General features: G+C 32.7%; 1 protein-coding gene across 1 annotated transcript in view; it reads left to right on the forward strand.

Moving 5' to 3' along the window:
- Nucleotides 1-18,280, forward strand: part of SCN7A (sodium voltage-gated channel alpha subunit 7) — an 83,552-nt gene extending 65,272 nt beyond the window's left edge. Inside the window, exons 18-25 of the mRNA XM_049773378.1 lie at nucleotides 4,619-4,792; nucleotides 7,442-7,549; nucleotides 8,992-9,270; nucleotides 10,201-10,254; nucleotides 11,796-11,933; nucleotides 13,213-13,317; nucleotides 14,321-14,591; nucleotides 16,882-18,280. Coding sequence (XP_049629335.1) covers nucleotides 4,619-4,792; nucleotides 7,442-7,549; nucleotides 8,992-9,270; nucleotides 10,201-10,254; nucleotides 11,796-11,933; nucleotides 13,213-13,317; nucleotides 14,321-14,591; nucleotides 16,882-17,948 — 2,196 coding nt within the window. The 3' untranslated portion in view covers nucleotides 17,949-18,280. The remainder of the gene's footprint in view (nucleotides 1-4,618; nucleotides 4,793-7,441; nucleotides 7,550-8,991; nucleotides 9,271-10,200; nucleotides 10,255-11,795; nucleotides 11,934-13,212; nucleotides 13,318-14,320; nucleotides 14,592-16,881) is intronic.
- Nucleotides 18,281-18,504: the final 224 nt, after the last annotated feature.

The raw sequence follows: 18,504 nt of genomic DNA on the forward strand, positions 1-18,504 counted from the left end.
ATAAAGTCACCAACAAGGAACGCCTATCTCCAATACAGGCAGAGGTTGGAAGGGGGAGGGAGGGCATTGGTGGTGAGAACGTTGTACTGGTGAAGGGGGGTGTTCTGTTTATAACTGAAACCCAGCTACAGTCATGCTTGTTATCATGGTGCTTACTAAAGATTTTATATAAAAAGAAAACCAAGCCAATTATTTGCCCATGAATTCTTATTATAGCACCAAAATTTATATTGCAATTTTAATTTTAAGGTGCAAATTACAGTTAATTTGAAAGTCTTGTAAATTTTAACTGAATATTATATAATATAATTTTAAATATATGGAAAACAATAAGAAAAAAGGAATGTAAATAGATGCCTAAGTCATATTATAGTAAAATTTCAAAGTTTAATGATATACTTATACAAATCAAACTTATTTACTAGTACTTTGTTACCTATTGAATGGTATCATTGATGCATAAGTAAGTTTTAAGTTTTCAAGGGCCTTTAAATTACAAATTCAATTTGAATTACAATTCAATTGAATTCACCTTTGAATTACAAATGTATTTACCCATTGACCTAACAATCTTAATTCTTAGAAAGTATAGCATCTATATGTATTAAATATAATTACAAGGTTATCCATAGAAGAATTACAGAATAACAAAGAGTGATGGATGAACTTTGTATATTGATACCATATTAATACTATTGTAACTGTGATACTTAAACTATACAAATTATTTTTAATTGAGTTTATAATAGACTGTTTAAATATACTATGAAAATCATTCGAGACACTGTAAAACTAAAGATACAGAAATTATCAGCAAGTTGTTAAAAAAAGATGCTCAATAATGTTTGTACTGTAAAATTTGAGAAAGAAAAGGAATATAACTCATAATTGCTTGTGTTTTTATTAGCTCTCAGAAAGAATACACAGAAAATAGTTTATTGAGAGAGAGAATGGAGTATGGTTAGAAACAAGTCTGATAACGCCTATTTGAGGGGGGAAGTTAGAGTCCTATTTAGCAGTTTTCAGGGCTTACTCCTGGCTCTGAGTTCACAATCATTCCGGAAGGCTATATGGGGAGTAAAGATTGAACCTGGGTCTGCCACATGTAAGACAAGCCCCTACCCATTGTTCTATCACTCCAGACCCATAATGTCTATATTTTAAATCAATATTATAATGACATTAGTGAAAAATTATAAAATCATAAGATTATAGCAGATAAGATTTTTCACAAACTCTCCTGTGTAACTATCATTTGACTTGAGAAACGGAGCATTATCTATATACTTGACTATAAGCCGAGCTTTTCCAGCACAAAATTTGTGCCAAAAAACCCGAACTCGGTTTATTCTTGGGTCATACAGGTTATTTGATTCTGTGAGATCACTGAATCAAATGCGCTTAGTCTCCCGTCATCTTCTGGTATCTTCTGGAGGAGGCAGTGCTTCAGTTTAGTCCACAAGTGTGGCTGAGCTGAAGAGGTAGGCGGCTAAACTGAACTGTGTGCCACTAAACTAACCACACAATATTCTGCACTTTGTATGAGACGGACAGCAGTGATGATATCTGCGAACTCAGCAATGATGACAGTGTCTGTGCTGAGATCCGATACAATTGAAGTTCTGTTTGGACATACAGATGAGGAGGAGGAGGAATCCAGTTTTGTAGGATTTTAAGCTTTGTGATTTAGCTTGAGTACCTGTTAAGCTACGGTTTTCTGCACTTTAAATTTTTTGCATTATTGTTACTAGTTTACAGTTTTTCTTTAGCAATAAATATTGAAAAACATTTAACCTACTGATTCCTCATTATTGTAATTGTTTTTGGGTCACACCTGGCAGCACTCTGGGGTCACTCCTGGCTCTACTCTCAAAAATCTCTTGCTAGGCTAGGGGAACCATATGGGATGCCAGGATTCGAGTCACCATCCTTCTGTATACAAGACAAAAGCCCTACCTCCATGCTGTCTCTCTGGCCCCTATATTTTTATTTTTGCGATTTACCAGTGGCTGCTGCATTTTCCACCTCGGCTTATACTCGAGTCACTAAGTTTCCCAAGGTTTTAAGGTAAAATTTGGAGGTCGGCTTACACTTGGGTATATAGGCACTTAGATTCAAGGCTTCTTACAGGAGGCGAGAGAGAGAGAGAGAGAGAGAGAGAGAGAGAGAGAGAGAGAGAGAGAGACAGAGACAGAGACAGAGACAGAGACAGAGAGACAGAGACAGAGAGACAGAGAGAGAAGAGAGAGATCATATAGCAGAGTGAGGTTTGATCTTACTTTTTTTGTTGGTTGGGTGCCACACTGGGCAGTACACAGTGGCTACTCCCAACTCTGTACTCAAGCCCCCAATGGTGCTTGGGGATCCATGTGGATCTGGAGATGGAACCACAGAAATCTCGAGCTCCAATCCATTGAGATATCTCCCTTGTCCTATACTTTTTATATAGTTCCGCATTATTTTCTAGTCCAAAACTAAATATATGTAATAAAAATAAAGAGCTGGAAGTAACAGCTCACTTCATGAAGCTCACCACAAACAGGGATGAGTTTAATTAGAGAAATAACTGCATTTTGTACTATCCTAATAATGAGAATGTACGAGGGAAATAGAAAGCCTGTCTAGAGTACAGGCGGGGGTTGGGTGGGGAGGAGGGAGATTTGGGACATTGGTGATGGGAATGTTGCACTGGTGATGGGTGGTGTTCTTTACATGACTGAAACCCAAACACAATCATGTAAGTAATAAAGTTGTTTAAATAAAAAATAAAGATATTTTAACATAACTTTGGATATTTCCAATTTCCTTGGAGACACTTTATTTCTGTTGAGCTCAATTCAAATATATATATATATATATGGAGTGGTTTTCTAAGAAACACATTCTTCTTTATATGTGAATAATTAATCCTGACTTTTTTACCTTTACTTTGATGCAAGAATTCTTGAGATTTCTTTCTTGCATTTGATTGATTTTTTATTGGTGCTAAATTAAAGTAAAATTTACAGGTTTCAGGGCTATGACTCAAAGGGGTTAAGGACATACCTGGAATATGCAAGATTCTGAATTCTTATTTATAGCATGGCTACTAGAGCAACAATGGATGTGGTTCTTGTGGCCCACTAGCACTGCTAGTGTGTCTTTAATGGCCCCCAGAATATCTTGGAGAGCGCTGAATCAACAGTCTAAGTTACCCAGGAGTGATCCTGGATACTAAATATTCTTGGTAGTGCTCTGAGGATAAGATACCTATCTTGTAGTACCAAGTGTTAGACCATTTTTAAAATATGTAAATTAAATTTGAAAAATACTGAGAAACTTTGGAGAAATTATAGATTTATTTCCATTTCACCCTTTTCCACTTGTCTAATTATTATTTTTTTCCTTTAATCATGATATAGATTCTTGAACATACTGGTATTTTAAATTTCTTTTTCTGGGGCCAGAGAGCTAGCATAGTGGTAAGGCATTTGCCTAGCATGTAGCTAACCCAGGATGGACCAGGGTTCAATTCCCAGCATCCCATATGGTCCTCCAAGATTGCCAGGAGTAATTTCTGAGCGCCACTGAGTATGGCCCAAAATACCCCCCCCATTTTTCTTGTTTTTTTTTTTCACAGTGGTATAAATCTTTGAACTGGTTACATAGAATTAATGATATGTTTATTAGACATAATTAAAATTCCATCTCATACTGAGTTATATTCACTGATTTGAGAGACACCAGATTACTTACTAACATACATATAAGAACAAGTTTAGTATTTATAAGAATAAATTTTATGGGGGGCCGGAGTGATAACACAGCTGTAAGGCCTTTGTCTTGCACACGGCTGACCCAGATGGACCTGGGTTTGATCCCTGGCATCCTGTATGGTCCCCCAAGCCTGCGAATAGTGATTTCTGAGTGCAGAGCCAGAAGTAACCCCTGAGCACCACTGGGTGTGACCCAAAACCCCCCAAATTTTTTATGACAAGAAAATAATTATAATACTAGCATTTAAAAATTATAAAGACTTCTGTAGTTATCTGGTTCAGGCATATATCATTCATTTGTTCATCAAAACATTTATTTATGGTGCTAGAGAGATTGTACAATTGGTAAGGTGCTTGTCATGTATGCAGCCAATCCAGGGTTGATCTCAAGCATCCCATTTAGTCCTTGGAGCATAGCCAGGAGTAATACCTGAGTGAAAAGCCAGGAGTTAGCCCTGAGCATAACCAAATGTGACCTCAAACCTAAAAACCAATCCCACACAAAACCCAAATTCATTAATATTTATTTATATTTTATAAATAGTATTATCAGTCACTCAAATCCCATAAGACAAAAAGCTGATTACAAAGGGCAAAGGTCACTTTTTAATTTTTTTCAAAGTAATTTATATACAATAAATTAATCTGTAATGTAAAAATGAAATTCTACCGTCAATTAATGCTATTTGGTACTGCATTATCTCAAAATAACTCATATTAAGTTATATGGATAAGTGAATTAACACTTAAAACAATAACATATCACATAATTTACCAAACAGAGTTGAAAATTTATTACCCCTTGCCAAGATAAATTTTGTCTAAATTACATGTACACTATTTAAAAATTTTTTTACCTACAGGCTTTGGAAGATATTTATATTGACCAGAGAAAGACTATCAAAATCTTACTAGAATATGCTGACATGATCTTCACTTATATCTTTATTTTGGAAATGCTTCTGAAGTGGATGGCATATGGATTTAAAGCCTATTTTAAAAATGGCTGGTACAGACTAGACTTTTTGGTTGTCATTGTACGTATTCAAAAACTTGTAAAATGGTTATTTAACATATTCTTCCTTATTTGTTCTTAACCTCTAACTCTTCTGTTAACTTATATCTTCATTTTCTTTCTCTGTATATTTCCAGTCACCCATAATCAATGTTTGCTATTGAAATGTTTAACATCTACTTTTTTCTTTTTATAAATTTTAAAAACTTGAGCTCTTTATTCCTGAGTTATTAATACTTACTAATGAATCTATATTTGCAAACAAATATTTTTGTTGCCCAATGTCTTAAGCTGCATCCATCTTAAAGTCTTTATGTTATTTTGCCACAATTTTAAAGTGTATATTTAAAATTACGTGTATTATCACATTTGCTCTAATCCAAGTCCTCCCAAGTTCTCATCACTGTCACTGAAGAGTTTCCTTGTGAACATGTCTGCTTCTATCACTGAACATAGTCATTCTATTTCTGAAGAGCAATCAGAGTTAATGTAAAATGGAAATTGTTTTTGTTATTTTTCCTCTTGAAATTCTTTAATAATGAACACATTTTATGAATACAAATGCTACAATCAATGATCTGCAAATATTTAAATAATGCAGTTTTACAACTTGAAATTCTCCTTATCCCCAGCCCTAGTCCCTAGTCCCTCATCTGTTCCATGAGCACTGGGCTTCTGAAGTGTAGATATGCTAAGTTTACATTACCTCAAGAACTTTGCATTTCTTTTTCCTTCCACTTGGAATTTTTGCTGATTCACTTCATTTATGTCTTTGATTAAGTGAAAATGTTGAAGTTCGGTTTCTTGTCACAACTCCATTAAACTTTGCAGTCACTCCAATGTTTTTCTTTCATTTGCATTCTTTGTCTCCCCAAAAGCCATTATATTAGATGATATATTTTTGTATTTTGCTAATTGCCTGTTATTTAGCACTAGAAGATAAATTTTATTAGGACAGCATTTTTTCTCACAAATTTCCATTTTTACCCACTGTACCAATTGCAATTCTAAATGTACAGTATCTCCTTATTCACCTAATTCACTGAATTTGCCTAATTCATTGTACCTAAAGCAATTACAGTATTATTTTTAGTGAAAAATAATAGCCTATTTAATTTATGCAGTGATTCAGTATGTAATATTGAATATATTTAATCTGAAAATAATGACTAACAATATTTAATTTCTATCTTTGAAATTTATACTTACAAATTAATCTCCTACTCTAATTAAACTACTATATCTGGTACCTACCATCTTGTTTTTTGGTCACTGTTTCTTTAGATGCTCAGGGCTTACTCTTGGACCTGTGCTTAGGGGACCATAAAAAAGGAATTGAGGGGCCGGGTAGGTGGCGCTGGAGGTAAGGTGTCTGCCTTGCAAGTGCTAGCCAAGGAAGGACCGCGGTTCGATCCCCCGGCGTCCCATATGGTCCACCCAAGCCAGGGGCGACTTCTGAGCACATAGCCAGGAGTAACCATTGAGCGTCAAACGGGTGTGGCCCAAAAACCAAAAAAAAAAAAAAAAAAAAAAAAAAAAAAAAAAGGAATTGAATCCAGGTTAGTTACTTTATTGGCAAGTGTCCTATCTACTGTACTATCTTCTATCTCTCCAGCTCCTGGTCATTGCTCTTATATATCTATTTTCCTCCATGTTGATGTAAACAAAACTCACTTTAAAACATTATAAAACCATTTCTTCAGCACAAGATATACCATCTTCATTTGGAGATCATTTATACAGGAAATATTAAGAGAAAATAAGAAATATTATTTACTTTGTTCAATCTCTATTAACACTAATAATTAACTTTGAAGCAATTATACATTTATATATTCTAAAAATTATCCCTTGATGCCTTTTCTCTGAAATTCTATTTTCTATTTTATTTTAACATTTACACAAGGGCACAACTGTAAAGATGTACAAATTTTGTTTTGATGAACTATCACTATAATATTACTCTACTTAAAATAATCATACATTTAGGGCCAAAGAGATAGCATGGAGGTAGGGCATTTGCCTTGCATGTAGAAGGATATTGGTTCAAATCCCAGCATCCTATATGGTCCCCCGAGCCTGCCAGGAGCTATTTCTGAGCTTAGAGTCAGGAGTAACCCCTGAACTCTGCTGGGTGACCCCAAAACCAAAATAAAATAAAATAATCATAAATTTGATCCTTAGTTCAGGCCTAAAAATAAATAATAATAGGGGACAGACATATAGTATGTAATTTACAGTGCTTGCTTTGCCTGCAACTAACTGTGGCTTGATCCCTGATATTGTGTATGATCCCCTCAACATTGGTATAAGTGGTTCCTGAGCACAGAAAAGGAGTAGGCCCTGAGCACGGTCAGGTTTGGCAAACTTTACCCCATACCACACAATTTAAAGAAGCATTGTTCCTTTATCATTGTAATGTCAATGTTTTAATCTCAAACATTTCTATGATTAAAAAATGTTGTTGTTTTATCTTTATATGATAAATTTTAATGCAAGATTCTCATATCTGTAGATGATTATTAAAATATGATAAAATATTTAAATATTTTGCAAATATTCCATTGCATACCTTTATTGTATTTTTAATTAAATAATTTTAATAAGTTGTTTTTATTATTATTATTGAAATTAAATCAGATTCCCTCTTGTTTTGTGTATATGTATCTAGGTATTTTGTGTTACCTTAATAGGCAAAACTCGAGAAGATCTCAAACCACTTGTTTCTATTAAATTCCTTCGGGCACTCAGAGTTCTATCTCAGTTTGAAGAAATGAAGGTATAACAATGTTAATAATTCTTAACTTTGTGTTTGAATCACTAAATTTTTACACATTAACAAGGTTTATTGTTTGCTATATTATATTCTTGACAACATTAGTACTATAAGTTTTTATCCTGATTCTTTAAAATATAAAACTATTTATTAGTTATGCTTATTAAGATTTGAGGTTTTATTTGCTTTTCAAAATAAAACTAATACAGAAAAGCAGAAACTCTAATAATGAAGAGAGAAAATATACTTGCAAATGTATTACTGTTCTTCATTGTAATGATAAATTTACAATATATAAAATTGTCAAACCATTATTTTGTATGCCAGAAACTCAACAGTGTTGTTGGACATGTATATATTACAAAAAAGAAATGCCATTATTACTCACATGGATATTTGTGATTATTTTAGTTTTCTAAAATATTAAAAATGTAACTGATAGAAAATTTAAAAAGGTTTTAATTTTATGATAAATTTACTGTTTTTTAACTCTCACAGCACATATTGCAAATTTACCAATCTCCTTTTTATATTTCATGTTAAAGTTCCACTCTACAATATGAGGTAAAGTGTTAGGATGAACTATAAAATTAGCAATGATCAATTATTGGAGACAATAATAAAAATCATATGTAACTAGCCAAATTTGTAAACAAAAGAATAATTATTGAAGGGCCAGAGAGATATCACAGCGGTAAGACGTTTGCCTTGCATGCAGAAGGACCGTGGTTCTAATCCCAGCATCCCATATGGTCCCCTGAGCCTGCTGGAGGCGATTTCTGAGTGAAGAGCCAGAAATAGCCCCTGAGTGCATCCGGATGTGATCCCCCCCCAAAAAAGAATAATTATTGAAAAACTGTTTATAATATTAAAGACACAAGTTTAAGAAATAGTTTTTACAGAGTATTGCTGTTTTAAAGTTGAGGTAATAGACAGTTCTCAAACTTGCCATACCACTTAGGAGGTTTGATGATTGAGTGGTACGTATAGGCCCATAAGTTGTTTGTTTAGACAATTTCTTGGCTTGCTTTATTGATGTACCATCTTGTGATCCTATTTTGATTTTCCCCACCACCTCTTCTCTCTCTCCTTGTATGTTTAGGATCCCTAAGCTCATCCTAGATGCTTTTTAGATAATCTCAAACATACACAATGGGTTCTTAGTATATATACATTCTAATTTGCTCTATCTTCTTTTATGAATTTAGTGTAAAAAATTTAACTATATCTGTATTTTGATCTTTATTTTTATTGAAATTTAGATTTTATTTAAATAATTTACAAATCATATGTCAACAGATCTTTCAGAGTTGAATATTTTTTTACTTAAAGTAGTTAACGTAGTAGTTAATGTCACTATAACATTAAATTAATTTTTTTGATTTAACTAAAATAATTTCACATTTCTTAATCAGTGTTTATATTTTTGTTTTTTTATATATTAGGTGGTTATCAGAGCTTTGCTAAAAACAACTTTACCCATTTTGAATGTGTTTTTGTTCTGCCTAATGATTTGGCTGACTTTTAGTATCATGGGTGTATACTTATTTGCTGGCAAGTTTTATAAATGCATAAACCCCAAAAATGGGAAAATATATCCTATATCTGATGTCATGAATAAAAGTCAATGTGAAAGCCTTATGTTTAATGAGACAATGTCATGGAAGAATGCAAAACTGAACTTTGATAATGTTGGAAATGGTTTTCTTTCACTGCTTCAAGTAGTAAGTATATTTTTGATTTTTTTAAATAAATTATTTGTTCACTCTACTGTAGTTTAATGTAAAGACATCATGTGAATAGTAAATAGCTCTGGTCATAAAATATTTAAATATTGTTAGTAGATACATGCTATGTTGGTTACTATAAAATCTCATTTGGAGATAAAAGTTATATGTAATTCTGACTGTGTTAAGAGAAGGAAGAGGGAATGAAGATAGGACTCACAGAGAAAATAGCAGATACTGTTAAAAATCTTTTGTAATGGGGCCGGGCGGTGGCGCTGGAGATAAGGTGCCTGCCTTGCCTGCGCTAGCCTAGGACGGACTGCGGTTCGATCCCCCGGCGTCCCATATAGTCCCCCAAGAAGCCAGGAGCAACTTCTGAGCGCATAGCCAAGAGTAACCCCTGAGCCTCACAGGGTGTGGCCCAAAAACCAAAAAAAAAAATCTTTTGTAATAATAACTGAATAGTTAATTGAGTTATAGTTCTTTGGTTCAAAAGCACCAAAAATCCAGTTATTTCTGTGCATTTGTTGAGTTATTTATTGTTTTGTGGGCCTTATTATTATTTTGGTCTATATAGTGATTTGAGGATTGCTCCTCAATAGTCCAATATGAGAATTACTGTTATCTCCTCCTTTGTAAAGAACATGTATGGTAGTTAATGTTATAATTGGGTTGCTTAGAATTTATTTTATCATTTATATCTCCCTTATATTTATCTGATATCTTAAAATATGTTAAGTTAATTAAACTAAAACTTATTAATGGCTAGTACAACACAAATGCAATAATGAAAATGGTAAAGATCTCAGTTATACAGTATACTGAAAATATCAGACTTACTGATATTTTAGTATATGAATAACAAATTGTTGTTTTCTTCATTTTCTGTGAAGAATTTCCATAAAAATAATACTTGCATTTTTATAGGCAACATTTAATGGATGGATTGATATTATGAATTCAGCAATTGATTCCAGGGATGTAAGTATAATACAAAATTAGAGCCAGTATTAAGATTCAAACTGTCATATTTCTTTTTTTATCATTTTTATTGAAAAATTAACTTCCATCACTTTACTTTTAAAGTACACAGCTTGATTTTTAGATTTACATATTTTATGACATGATTGCTTCATTAAGTTTAATTAGCATCATTTTATGTAGATAATTTTGCTTTGATTTTTTTGTCTTCTGGGGGAGCACCTCTCAAATGATGCTTGGGGGCTCAGGAATCACTCCCAGTTGATACTCTGTCAACAATGCCAGCAGATTCCACTTGAACATTTTGGATTGCCAAGGCCTCTTGCTAGTTCATTGAGGCCTCTAGGACTGCACTTAATGATTTTAGGAAACTCAATTGCAGTACTTGGTAATCTACTGGTAATGTGCTGGAGATTATTTAGGTCAGGATGAATGTGCCCTTAGAGATTTTAATAAAGCAAAAGATAAAATTATCTTTATAATGAAAACTGTCAATACTTTCTCTCAGATGTTTATATGGAACCTCGGCAGAGCTCCCAGTAATAGAGAGTGTAAGAGCCTTGTGAATGCAAGATATATTCTCTACTCCTTATAATTACCACACAGCACCTCAGGATTTACATACTTAAGAACTTTCCAATTATCATATAGCAATGTTAGCTATAGATTTCATACTGTATATTACATCCCTAGAGCTACTTATCTTATTTATAGACGTTTCTGCCTTTTGACGATTTTCCTCTATATCCCTCTTTTATCGCCTTTTGCATCTGGTAACCATATTTTTGGTTTATATTCAAGAGTTTAGGATTCTTTTGTTTCTTTGCTTTTGTTTCTAGACTTTATATATAAATGAAATCATACATTATTTTTCTATATTTTATTACTGGATTTATAACACCTACAAACCAATGAAAAACATTTTTAATTTAAACAAAGTAGTGGTATTTCTTTATAAAAGAACAAATCAGGCACACTAACAAATTATTAGAGCATTGTTAGTGTTTCTTCTAATTATTTTATTAACCTTTATATTTTAAAAAGCCAACACCAATATTTTGCTACTTTTTGCTAATATATATTTAAAACTATTTTAGAGCATTTCAGAAAAATATAAAATATTATAGGAAGCTTCAGAAATGCCTTTTTATCATTTTGCTAACACATGTATAACTTTCTCACTTATTTGGATCAATCACTGGAACTACATTTTTTTTTTTACCTGAAATCAACTTACAGCAGCCAGGAATGTGGCTCAGCAGTAGAAAATATGCCGTGTATGGATCAGGCCTTGCGCTCTACCAATACCAAAAATTAATAACAACAAAGCAGGATCCTATATTCATGCATCACAATATATTACTATAAATATATTACTACAAAAAATATATTACTATAAAGTTTTTACTTAATGACGTGTATTCTGTAGGCTTGAACAAATGAGTCTTTATCATTATAATATTATGTCGAATATTTTCATTACCCTTATAAACTATCTGTACTCTGACATTTTGTGTTTATTTTTTAATTTAACTTTATAGGAAGAAATGCAGCCTTTCTTTGAAAATAATATATATATGTATTATTACTTTGTTATCTTCATTATTATTGGATTATTTCTCCCTCTGAGTATGCTGACTGGTGCTATTGTTGCTAATTTCGATAAGCTTAAGATAAAGATAAGTATATTTATTCTTTTTATGTCAGTTACTAGAGTCACTCATTTTGCTTTTAATATTTAAGTTTAATGTATTTTTATATCAATCTACAAAATGAAATAAACTATTAAAATGATTATGTTCATATTGTTTTCTATTATTAAATTTATGTTAGATTTTTAGTGTGTCTGTGTATATTTATAAATATTGATGTGGTTAAAATACTATCTATAGTTACTTTGCTGAATAAAGCTTATAGGTAGGAGTGTTACACATTATTTTCATTCTTGTATCCCATTTCATTTTCATTTTCTGTATTTCCATTTCAGTTAACAATGGAGATAATGGTACTGCTTTAAAGAAAAGCTAAAAAAATTTAAAAAATAATATTGTTCTGCATCTGCACAAATATGTAAAGAAGTTTATGCTTGCCTTGAATGCAGACCACATGATTTTAAGTCCCAGCACCACAATCCCTGGCACCTAAGTCTGCCTGGATTGATCCTTGAGCACAAAGCCAGGAGTAAGCACTAAGCACATCTGGGTGCGACCAAAGATAAACCCCCAAGCAATCAAATTTGTGGCCATTTTGTAGGTAGTATCAAGTCCTATATAAAGATATGAATGCTCACTTCTTCTATATCGTATCTGTTTTGTAGAAGATACTGAAGTTGGAGTCAGAGTGATAGCACAGTGATAGGGCACTTGCCTTGCATGCAGTCAACCCAAGATGAGCCAGAAGTAACCCCTGAGCACCACTAGGTGTGGCCCAAACACCAAAAAATAAAACAAAACAAAACTAAAGTTATTCATCAATGATGAATGATGGAACTGTGAAGGTACTATGAAGAAGTAAACACATTAATAGTGAAAAATAGTATTTGAAAAATAAAGTGATATGCAAACATTTAAATAAAAATAGAAGTGATTCTACTTTTCCCTGATTAATGAAGCAAATCTATTCTACCAACTCTAGTTTTCCAACTTTAACCTTTCTAAAGTAAAGTCAGATATCCCCTTGTTGTTTCTGCTTTGTCTCTAACAAAATGCAGATCTCATTATAAAGTTTTGAAAGTGGGTTGATTTTTTCACAAGAACAGGCACAGAGAGATTGCTTATCATCAGTCATACCTGTATATATTGTAGATGTGTGTTATGTAGATTTTTGTATAGAAAGTCTTATATATTCAAAGAAGATTTAGTTCATTGCTGTTAAGCCTTTTAAAAAAGATTAAATAATTGTCAAATTTTCTAAAGGTTGAATTTAGACTAAATTTGATTTGAATATATTCTCTTTTACCAGGAAGATTCACAAATCTTTATAACAGTAGGACAGAAAAAGCAATACCGTTCATTGAAGAAATTGATTCATGAGGACTATGAAAAACCAGTACCTCGTCCACGGGTAAGAAAACATCTAGTTTTTTTGTTTCCTTGCTTGTTTATGTGTTTTTAAACTTAAAAAATATCTCCTATGTATATATTCTCTCATAGAAATTAAAATGTTTATAAAATTTTATTTTGGTGGGGAGAGGGAAATCTCCCTTGCAATGCTTCTAGAATACGTAGAATAAACTACTCTTACAGAGCTGGTACCTGGGTGCTCCACCCTAGTGTCATAGTAGTTGCTTAGGCCCAGCAGTCTTTGGCATTTCTGATGGCATTCCCTGGTCATACTCAGGAAATCATGCAGTGTAGGGGATAGTCCTCAGTCCTTCAAATGCACTCTAGTCCTTAAAGCAATCCCCCAGATTTTGTTTCAAAAAAGTCTTATAATAAATGACTTTTTGTAGGATGGAGCAATAGTTCAGTGAGTAGGGTACTTAACTTTCATTGGCTGACCTGGGTTTGATCTCTACATCCTCTATGATCCCCCACTTTCTCCATGAATGATCTCTGAGCATTGCTGGGTGTGTTCCCTTCAAATAAATTATTTTGAAAAACATTATTAAATATGTTCTCTGACAAAGATTTTGATGCTATATTTATTGCTTTACTAAACTAAAGTTAATAGTTTTAGTTTGTTTAAACTTGGGCATTCATTTTCCTATTTATGCTAGGTGGAGAATGATAAATCTAAAGACATGTTCATGTACATATACACATGTGCATATATATGTGTGTGTGTAAAGACCTGGGTACTTTATTTATTTATTTATTTATTTATTTATTTATTTATTTATTTATTTATTTATTTTGGTTTTGGGGACACACCTGGTGGTACTTAGGGGTTTTTCCTGGCTATGTGCTCAGAAGTCACTCCTGGCAGGCTGGAGTTGCAGTGTGGTATATTGGGGATTGAACCTGGGTCAGCGTGTGCAAGGCAAATGCCCTACCTGTTATGCTATTGTTCTGGTGTTTGTACTTATTTATTAATAAGATTATTGTATCTTTTTTATTCCCCACAGAACAAATTTCGAGGTTTGATTTTTGACTTGGTAACAAGTCAAGCTTTTAACATCATTATTATGGTTCTTATCTGTGTCTACACAATAATATGTATGACAGAAAGCTATGATCAGAGTATAAAAATGGATACTGCTATAATGTGGATTAACTTAATTTTTAATTTGTTATACTTTGGGGAATGTGTGCTGAAGATCATCGCTTTCCAATCCTACTATTTCACTAGTAGATGGAATATTTTTGATTTTATGGTAGTCATTCTCTCCTTCATAGGTAAGATCTTGTTTAATCAACTTTTCATTTATAGTAATATTAATTCAGCAAGCATTTATAGTAAATGTTTCCTGACATAATGTTTCTTCATAACTAAAATATACAGGGACTATTTTTACTTCCAACAAATTACTTCACATTTTGTCATTAAAAAATACACACATATACACCTGACAAACATGGTATTCAAAACTATTTATTAAGCCAAATACATAGAGTATCACCATGTAAATGGCTAATTATCCTTCTATGAATACATCTCAAAAATATATTGTATTTTAAATGACACTTTTAGGCTCACTATAATTCTTTCCTTTTACCATTTTACAGCATATTTACAACTTTCATAACATGAGAGCTTTAGAAATTATTTTGTTGCTAACTTGCTCTTACTCTAAAAATACCAGTATTTTATTAACAAATAACTTTGATTTTCTTCTTTAAATAAATGTTATGCTATTTATACATATATGAAAGTATTTAGGTATACATAGTTATATAAGTTATTAAATATAATTTATAAATGTATAATTTATGTTATCATAGATAATTTATAATGTACTTAAAAATACAAGCATTTAAACAGTACATTTTAATATTGTGCTATTAAGTTTATGATAAGGGATAAATCAGTGTACAACATCAACACAACAGAGTGAGAATATATCTAATCAATAACTAGGGCTCAGAAAAAAACACAGAAGGGGCCGGTGAGGTGGTGCTAGAGGTAAGGTGGCTGCCTTGCAAGCGCTAGCCAAGGAAGGACCGAGGTTCGATCCCCTGGCGTCCCATATGGTCCCCCCAACCCGGGGGCAATTTCTGAGCGCTTAGTCAGGAGTAACCTCTGAGCATCAAACGAGTGTGGCAAAAAAAAAAAAGAAAGAAAGAAAAAAAATACAGAAGAAGCAAAACCTAAATAATAACGTATTGGATAAAGAAGTTGCCAAGTTTATTATCTAGTATCAAGTGCTTTAGTTATAGAGAAGTTTATTTTCTGCCTCACAATAAACTTATATATAATGTGAGATAGTAAATAGTCCCAATTTGGGGACATTTATAGAATGTTAAGAACTATTTTCTATCTTCAGTGTAAAAACTAAACTGTGCCCAATTGTGTTTCATTCTTGCTGTTCATAGTGGAAGGAATGTAATTAATTACTGATAAATGAGGATTAGCAACTTGATAGAAAAGAGTTTAAATATTGGAGAGGAGATTAGGGGAAGAAAATTAAGGAATGGGACGTCAAAGAGCCCTGCTAAACTGAAATGAGAGTCACTTATAGGAGAGCAGGAAGGAAGAAGCATCGCAGTCAAAGAGAATGGTTTGGAAATTTAAAGCTCAGATGGGTTTGGCATTTGGCCATAATAGTGCATGACTAAAGTAAAATGAAGTTTGAAATTAAGAACACCAAAGACTAAGACTCTATCTCCGGAATGTATTGTTAATGTTGGGCGTTGCAATGGAAAGTGCACTAGTCAACTACAGACTAATCTCCAGTGAATATGAATAAGAGGGACTAAATAGGTCATAGAGCCAACAAACAGTGGTACTTTTAACAGTTGAATGTCATGATCCACAAAGTTCAGAATTTTTTTTCTCATAAAAAAATGATTGTAAGAAAAAGCATTTGGGAATGACAGTGCAAAGACATTTATATCATACCTCCTGTCCTATTTCTCTAGCACTAACCTTTATAGGAATTTCTTAAAATTATATTTTCATTTTGTGTTATAGTTATGTCTCTTACCCCTCATTCTCATATGACAGAAAAATGCCATCTACTCAGTTCATGTTCAAGTTCCTAAGAGTCCAAATACTACTAACAAAATAATCTATAAGTTACTGAATATTAGGTATTTTTGTTCTTACAGCTACCAAATAGACTTTTCTGTTCTACAGTATAATTAGTTCAGATGTCTGCTTCTAATATGGATTATTCTGTCTCTTCAAAGACACAAAAATATAATTTGTATTTGAATTAAAATAGTACATGTATAGCAAACATGGAATCAAAGTAAATTGCTTGATCCAACTGCAGTCTCAAAAATAGAAGTATTTGATCTATGATATGCTCATAATGGTATAAGGAATCCTCTTGAAGATTTTCCTAGCTATAATAAACATGAACAAAATTTATATGTATCTATATTAAATTTTCAATATCAAGTAAATGTTATATGATAGTATTAATAAAGCAATCTTAACATGAAATACAAATGACATGCATTTTTTCTAAATTGAAGATATTTAAATGATTCTTTTTCTTATTTTATTTTTTCTTAACCTTAGGTATATTTGCAGCAGATGTAATAGGTCTGTATTTTGGATTTTTGAATCTGGCACTTTTGTCGAGGATTCTCCACGTCCTGCGTCCCACAAGAGGACCAAAAGTTTTAAATCAGCTTCTGCATCCTTTGCTACTATCTCTCCCTGCACTGTTGAACATCAGTTTTCTCATCTTTCTGGTCATGTTTGTGTATGCAATTTTTGGAATGTATAATTTTGCGTATGTTAAAAAGGAAGCTGGAATTAATGATGTGTCAAATTTTGAGACTTTTGGCAGTAGTATGCTCTGCCTTTTCCAAGTTACAATATTTGCTGGCTGGGATGGGATGCTCAATGCAATGTTTAACAGTAATTGGTCTGACTGTGATCCTGATAAAATAAATCCCGGGACTCAAGTCAGAGGAGATTGTGTGAACCCCTTGATTGGGATTATTTATTTTGTCAGTTACATTCTCATATCATGGTTGATCATTGTAAACATGTACATTGTTTTTGTTATGGAGTTTTTAAATATTGATTACAAAAAGAAGGCCAGAACATTGAGTGAAGATGATTTTAGAAGATTCTTTAAAGTATGGAAGAGATATGATCCTTATAGGACCCAATACATAGACTCTAGCAAGCTTTCAGATTTTGCAGCTGCTCTTGATCCACCTCTCTCTATAGAAAAACCAAACAAGGGCCAGCTGGTTGCCATGGACCTTCCCATGGCTGCTGGGGACAGAATTCATTGCCTTGATATCTTACTTGCTTTGACAAAGCGAGTCATGGGTCAAGATGGGAAAGTGGAAAAAGTTCTTTCAGAAATAGAATCAGAGTTTATGTCAGCCAATCCTTTTAAGATCACATATGAGCCCATTACAACTACTCTGAAACGAAAACAAGAGGCAGTTTCAGCAACTATAATTCAACGTGCTTATAAAAGTTACCGTCTGAGACAAAATGACAAAAATGCATCAGGTATATCAGGTATTCATATGATAGATGATGACAGGAAAGTCCAAACTACCAAGGATGATGCTTGTTTGGACAACATTGAGGAAAATGCAGCTATTCAAAGTCAGATTTAATTGCATTTAACCTTTACTATCTTCAGATCTCCCTTAAATGTTAAAAGTATAAATAAGAAATAAAAGCAAGATGAGAGCAACTAAAGATTTTAGTAAAGAGCATTGCAACTCATGAAAGTTGAACTTATTTATAAGTCTCCATGTCAAATTTATGTTTTGTTCTTTTATACGTAGTCAAAACAAAACATACTCCTATCAAAATAACTTCTTAATTTCTTCAGTGAGTCAGAGTGAGTTAAAATTGCTTGTGGATAACGCAATTCTTGCTTTTCTGACCTAGATAGGTTGTGTCTTTTCTGAAGCATGGCACAGTTGGATGTGTAAAAAAGGCTTCTTTTATTCAAGTCACCACTAATAAAAAATAGTTACAAATAGACAAGCATTTTCCTAAAATGGAACTGTGTTTCAAAAAAATAGTGCAATGCCATTTAGTCCTAAATTTGCCAAGTCAGATGCTAACTGGAGAAAGAGGAGAGGCAATTACTAAAAAGTGCCTTTGTGATCGATCAATCATGGAGACTTTTAGTTCTAATTCAGACTGGTCTGAAAAAAAAAT

This window comes from Suncus etruscus, chromosome 5 (assembly GCF_024139225.1).
Source record: "Suncus etruscus isolate mSunEtr1 chromosome 5, mSunEtr1.pri.cur, whole genome shotgun sequence".
In the NCBI taxonomy this organism is placed as follows: domain Eukaryota; kingdom Metazoa; phylum Chordata; class Mammalia; order Eulipotyphla; family Soricidae; genus Suncus; species Suncus etruscus.